Source organism: Lethenteron reissneri, unplaced genomic scaffold, assembly GCF_015708825.2.
Source record: "Lethenteron reissneri isolate LAM-NWPU_2019-01 unplaced genomic scaffold, ASM1570882v1 scaffold_1359, whole genome shotgun sequence".
In the NCBI taxonomy this organism is placed as follows: domain Eukaryota; kingdom Metazoa; phylum Chordata; class Hyperoartia; order Petromyzontiformes; family Petromyzontidae; genus Lethenteron; species Lethenteron reissneri.
The window spans coordinates 32,501-39,332 of record NW_026891068.1 but is presented as its reverse complement, the minus strand read 5'-3'; the positions used below and the strand labels follow the sequence as shown (position 1 = coordinate 39,332).

Genomic DNA, 6,832 nt, shown 5'->3' with positions numbered 1-6,832 from the left:
ATAGAACCCACGACCTCCTGCGTACCAGGCGAGGTAGTTAACATCTCCTAGCCACCGTGATGATGAGAGAGACACACAAACTCCAAATATACAGCAGCAGGCGTCAGGGTTTAGATCGAACCCACGACCTCCTGTGTACCAGGCGAGGTAGTCAACATCCCCTAGCCACCGTGATGATGAGAGAGAAAGACACACAGACTCCAAATATACAGCAGGTATCAGGGTCTGGATAGAACCCACGACTTCCTGCGTACCAGACAAGAGAGTTAACATCCCCTAGCCACCGTGACGATGATGAGAGAGAGACACACAGACTCCAAATATACAGCAGCAGCAGCAGGCATCGTCAGGGTTTGGATCGAACCCACAACCTCCTGCGTACCAGGCGAGGTAGTCAACATCTCCTAGCCACCGTGACCCCCCCCACCTCCCACCCCTCCTCTGCAGGTCGCTGGCAATGTGGGTCCCCCCGGCAGTGGACCCCTCGCAGCGTCCGCTGCTGCTGTGCAGCGTGGCCCCGGGGCTGTCCCCCGCACAGCGCCACGTCTGCCGGCAGCAGCCGCACTTCGCGAAGCTCGTGGTGGACGGCGCGCGGCTGGCGATCGCCGAGTACCGGCACCAGTTCCAGGCGAAGCGCAAGCGCAAGGCGCCGTGCACGGAGGACGGGCTGGTCCCTTTGGCTCGGGCAGGTAAGGAGATCGTCGCCCGGGTGAGAGTGCACGGAGGACGGGCTGGTCCCTTTGGCTCGGGCGGGTAAGGAGATCGTCGCCCGGGTCAGAGTGCACGGAGGACGGGCTGGTCCCTTTGGCTCGGGCAGGTAAGGAGATCGTCGCCCAGGTCAGAGTGCACGGAGGACGGGCTGGTCCCTTTGGCTCGGTCGGGTAAGGAGATCGTCGCCCGGGTCAGAGGCGGCTTCGAGCCTCTGCCGGTGACGGGCGGGTTTGAGCGACGGGCGCTAGGCAGGCGCCGTAGCGAGCCGTTCTACGTCACTAGAGTAGCGTGGCAGTGTGCGGTGCGTAGTGTACTACACACTACAGTAGCGTAGTAGTGTGCGGTGCATAGTGTACTACACACTACAGTAGCGTATCAGTGTGCGGTACGTAGTGTACTACACACTACAGTAGCGTGGCAGTGTGCGGTGCGTAGTGTACTACACACTACAGTAGCGTAGTAGTGTGCAGTGCGTAGTGTACTACACACTACAGTAGTGTAGTAGTGTGCGGTGCGTAGTGTGATGTGTCCTGAAAGCACCCAACGGGGTGACCGTCTCTGTTCGACGGTGACCCCTTCAAGTTGGGGTTGGTCACCCTGCCCAAGTGTGGCCCAGGCAGTCCCCAGGTATGAAGCCGTGTCTTGTGTCTCACAAGGTGCTTGCTCATCATCAAGGTTTTGTGTTAGATCGCATCAACGTGAATGCTGCGGTGTCTACCCGCCACCATCCGACACGGCCAATTCAGTTTGGTTTAGAGCAGGGGTCGGGAACCTTTTTGACTGGGAGAGCCATAAAAGCCAAATATTTCTATATATATTTCATTGAGAGCCATATAGTATTTTTAACGTATGATAAATTAAAAATGTCTTACTTTTAATGCGACGTCTGGTGCTGCATAGTTTTGCTGATGGCCTTGTAGTCTGGTTTATACGTGGTGAGGTTGAGCTTCGTGCAGGCGCGGCCCGTGAAATTTATCTTCAAAACTAATTTCTGTTTACTTTAAAATGACACACTATTATTAAGCAAATATCACAAGTATTTTAAAATCAGTTCCAAACTGATTTTTTTTCTTTTTTCAACTCAAAATTGCCTGGGAGCCATATGTCGTCACTGGAAGAGCCATATATGGCTCGCGAGCCATAGGTTCCCGACCGCTGGTTTAGAGTGTCGCTTAAATAGAATGTGGCCAATCCCCTCTTGAAGACCGAAGGACAATTTCTTTACAATCGTGGCTATCGCCCGTGACGGCGGTTGTTGTCCCCTCGGCGAAAGATCGCGAGACCCGCGTTGTAAATGTGGCGGAGAATTTACTTTCCAACACACGGCAACAGGTCAGTGCTGTACCAGGGTAACGAGCGCGTTAGGCTTAGGGTTAGTATTCTTAGGTTTTTTTCGGTAAAGTCACTGTGTAGGTAAAACATTAAAATTAATAAAAGTAAAATAAAATAAAAATCACGACGTTTCGGAGGCAACACAAGCTTCCGTCTTCAGGTGGAACCGTCACAGCCAGATTTGCTGCATCAAGTGAGGCAATGATTCAAGATTGCCTCACTTGATGCAGCAAATCTGGCTGTGACGGAGACTTGTGTTGCCTCCAAAACGTCGTGATTTTTATTTTATTTTACTTTTATTACTTTTAATGTTTTACCTACATTGGTGACTTTACCGAAAAAACCTAAGAATATGAATCCTTGCAGTCACGAAAGCTTCAAATCTAGATTAGGGTTAGGTTCAGATGGAACCGTCACAGCACGACAGCTGTATCAAGTGAGGGAAATTCCAAGAACACAGTCCTTGTGTATATATACTGGTTGAGGGTGGGAGGAGCTAAGGGTAGGCCCTGAATATTATTGTTGTGAGGTTCGGTGCGGCTGAAGCACGCTGTTAGGAATGAGCCTTTGTTGTGTAAACTAAGGTGCGGATGATTTTAAAGGTGCGTCTAAATGGGACTGAGCCTTTTGTTATGTAAAAGTGGTGCGGCTGAAATCGTTGCCAAGAATGAGTCTTTGTTGTGTAGAATGGTTGAACTGGGAGGTTCCAAGAGTTGTTAAGGTGCGGCTGATGTAAAGGTGCGGCTGCTGTGAATGGGACTGAGCCTTTTGTTATGTAGAGGTGGTGCGGCTGAAATCGTTGCTAGGAATGAGTCTTTGTTGTGTAGACTGGTTGAACCGGGAGGTTTCAAGAGTTGTTAAGGTGCGGCTGATGTAAAGATGCGTGTAAATGGGACTGCGCCTTTTGTTATGTAGAGGTGGTGCGGCTGAAATCGTTGCTAAGAATGAGTCTTTGTTGTGTAGACTGGTTGAACTGGGAGGTTCCAAGAGTTGTTGAGGTGACGTTTCTATTTCGGCGATCTACGCCAGAAAAACAAACAACCTCCATTATAGACAAATGATCAAATTGTTTTGTGGGTGGGGGGGGTGGGGGGGCGCAGGCTCTCGCGAGGCCGCCTTCTTCTCCGCCCTCACCGCCGCCGGCGTGGTGCACGCCGTGGCGCGCGCCTGCAACACGTCGGAGGTGATCCGGCAAAACTGCACGTGGACCTACCAACCCTGGTTGCTTCCCGGAGACAACGTCAAATACGGACGCCATTTCGCCAAGTTGTTCTTGGACGCGGGCGTCAAAGACCGCTGGAGGCAAGGAGGGCGACGCAAGTCTTTGTCGAAGTTCCTCCTGATGGAACTGCACAACAACGAAGCGGGCCGGCGGGTGAGCGAGCGGGCGGTAGGGATTGTCGTGAGGAATGTTTTTTTTACGGGAAAATTAACTCACAGCGGCCTAAAGCCTACAGCTAGGCCTAAAGCCTAGAACTAGGCCTCAAACTCTCCCTTCGTATCGTACCCCCGCGTGTGTGAAAGGGAGTTAATGTTTCACAATGTTACATTCCCTGATGTTTTTAAATAGAAACATTTACATTTAAAGCTTTTACATTAACAATTAAAACATTTAAATTTAAAATTAACTCACAGCGGCCTAAAGCCTACAGCTAGGCCTAAAGCCTAGAAGTAGGCCTCAAACTCTCCCTTCGTATCGTCCGATTAGGTGTAGCAACATCGCCCCCTACTGCAAACACTTGGCAGGACCCTACAAAAACCTTTACACTCAGTGAGGCTTTCCTGGCTAAACAAGTGTAATAATACATTATGTTTATATTCTTTGGTTACTCGTTCCTACCAGCCCACCCCGCAGGGTCCTGTTACGGGAAAAAGTATCGTTTTGTAATAACACGCTGGAGACGGCTTGTGGAATCGGTCCTTTTATTTCACTTCTTGCAGCTCACAAACACTCCCCGTTGCTGGCAGGCAACGGGAAGCGGGCAGACAGACACCAGAGACCCACCGCCACGTGGCACCCGGAGCCCCACTCGCGCGTGGCCCCTCTCTCTCCCTCTCTTAGTTCCGTGTCTGACCCCGTGTCTCTCCTCTCTCTCCTTATTTAACGCCTGGGTCACGTGGTACCCTCCAGCCAATCCTCAACAGCCTGCGCCGAATGTTCCAGATCCCCCCCATCAACTCCCGGGACCAGGCCCCGACTTGTCTTCCCATTGGCTGAGGCCAAGACCAGCAGAACCAATCACCTGGCTGACATCCCGTGATCACGCCGGGGCCATGCTCCCAGGCTCTCCCCCCATTGGCTGTAGAGCGGGACCGGCAAAGCCGATCGCCACGTGAATCCGACGTAGGCTCTCATTACATCACCCCCTTTGTGAAATGCTGCACATGTATATAGTTGGGCTTGGTTGTCTAGGGGTTGTATTTCAGACGCTGTCGCCTCGACGGACCCGGTTTCACCTGAGGACGGCTGCTTGCGTTGTGGCCGAAACGTCGTGAGAATTATTTTATTGTGTTTTATTTGTATTATTTTATTACTTCCATTCTTCGTAACTTTACCGACAGACCTGTTCTCCACCTGAGGACGGCTGCTTGCGTTGTGGCCGAAACGTCGTGAGAATTATTTTATTGTGTTTTATTTGTATTATTTTATTACTTCCATTCTTCGTAACTTTACCGACAGATCTGTTCTCCACCTGAGGACGGCTGCTTGCGTTGTGGCCGAAACGTCGTGAGAATTATTTTATTGTGTTTTATTTGTATTATTTTATTACTTCCCTTCTACGTGACGACTTTACCGAAATAACCAAGAAGATGAATCCCTGCAGTCACGAAAGAAGCTTTAAATCGAAATTTAGGGGTTGTATTGTTCAACAGTTCTGCTGCTGCATCTTGCCACCTGCCCGGGTTGCGGTCAAGGGATGGCTCCGTATTGCTCAACCACGTTTATGCTGCTGGCTGAAACTGGAGCGTGCCACTGAGAGGGTGGGGCCTTGCCTCCCCCTTACAGCCCCACCAAAACTAAGCACCCGCCTGGGTATTTTGTACCATCGGACACTCCACAACTCTCAATTGGTGATGGGGCAGTTGTGGAGAGTTTCCCGTAGCTGGGCAGTGTGCCTATGACCAGCTCTGTGGCAGAAGAGTTCTCAATCAATCGAGTGGCATTATCTTTGCATCGACTGCACCATGCTTTGCGGAAGCTACCTGGTCTGTTGCTCCACACAAAGCTTCGGGTCTTCTTGGCCATGGTCATGCCCTCTACGCTTGCAAAACATGGACCCCCCCCCCACCCCCCTATCTGCTTAGAAATATTTCAGGCTGGCCTGCCTCCAATCCATTCTGAGTTTAACCAACAGGCTGGATTGTGTGAGGAGCTCACAAATCCTTGAAAGATCTTGACAAAGTCCCATTGAGCTCCTCCGGCAGGCAAGGCTGCGTTGGCTGGGCCATGTAGCCCACATGCCCAGCCACTGCATGCCTATAACCGCTTTGGTTTGGCCGGATAGAGGGTGATAATTGATTTATTTTACCCTTTTATCTGGAAACAAAACTGACACCTTTTTTACAAGGAGTCATGTTTGCATGGACCACAATACCTGCGGTCGGAATGCAAACAAAAACCACAACTCTGATAATGTATGCACTGTCCTTGACATTGATTTGTGTCCACACCCAAGACAGCTTTTCTTAGAGCCTAGTCTCACATGGTGTTGGACCAGACGACGCCAAAAGGCGCACAACTCAAAGACAATGCACCATCAGAGTATCAGAGCTCGGGGTAAGCATTTACACCATTGCAACCTCATTTGCCAGTTGCCAGATAAAATGGTAAAAAAACAATTATATTTTGCTACTGGCAAAGGAGGTTCGAACGGATCGGGGGTGCTTAAAGGGCGCGGCACGGGCTAGAGAAGACATGAAGTGATGTGGTACAGGAGGACGTGGAGCTGAGTGGACTTGCCGATGACCGGTACCAGCGGTGTCAAGATCGGCCTCTGTGGAGGAGGCTCGTGAAGGACGCTACTGGGCAGTCGGAGGCAGTCGCCCTCCAACAACAACGGAGGGCGGAGGAGCGACGCTCACAACAACGAGCGGAGCGCCGGGTGGCTAAAGCACAGCAAGTTGGCACAGTAGGGGGCACAGGTGGTGCATCAGCCAGTCATCTCGGTCATCTCGGTCAGTCGACCCGTGGCACCTGCTGGGTCTGCCCCGTGACCTTCTGCCGACGCTTCACGTGCACACAGCCTGGCACAAGCTCCGTCGTGGTGACATCACCGCCACTTATTGGCGAATGGCGATTGGCAGTGACATGACGATGGTGTTGGTGGTGACAATGATTGTGGTGGTAACAATGACGGTGACGGTGGTGGTGGTGACAATGATTGTGGTGGTAACAATGACGGTGACGGTGGTGGTGGTGGTGGTGGTGTTGGTGGTGGTGACAATGATTGTGGTGGTAACAATGACGGTGGTGGTGGTGGTGACAATGATTGTGGTGGTAACAATGACGGTGGTGACGGTGGTGGTGGTGGTGTTGGTGGTGGTGACAATGATTGTGGTGGTAACAATGACGGTGGTGACGGTGGTGACGGTGGTGGCGGTGGTGGTGTTCGTGGTGACAATGATTGTGGTGGTAACAATGACGGTGACGGTGGTGGTGGTGTTGGTGGTGACAATGATTGTGGTGGTAACAATGACGGTGACGGTGGTGTTGGTGGTGACAATGATTGTGGTGGTAACAATGACGGTGGTGACGGTGGTGGTGGTGGTGTTGGTGGTGACAATGATT

General features: G+C 51.4%; 1 protein-coding gene across 1 annotated transcript in view; it reads left to right on the top strand.

Annotated features, from left to right (window-relative positions):
• Nucleotides 1–457: 457 nt before the first annotated feature.
• Nucleotides 458–6,832, top strand: part of LOC133362072 (protein Wnt-5b-like) — a 12,167-nt gene continuing 5,792 nt past the window's right edge. The window contains exons 1-2 of the mRNA XM_061581035.1: nucleotides 458–689; nucleotides 3,144–3,418. Coding sequence (XP_061437019.1) covers nucleotides 458–689; nucleotides 3,144–3,418 — 507 coding nt within the window. The remainder of the gene's footprint in view (nucleotides 690–3,143; nucleotides 3,419–6,832) is intronic.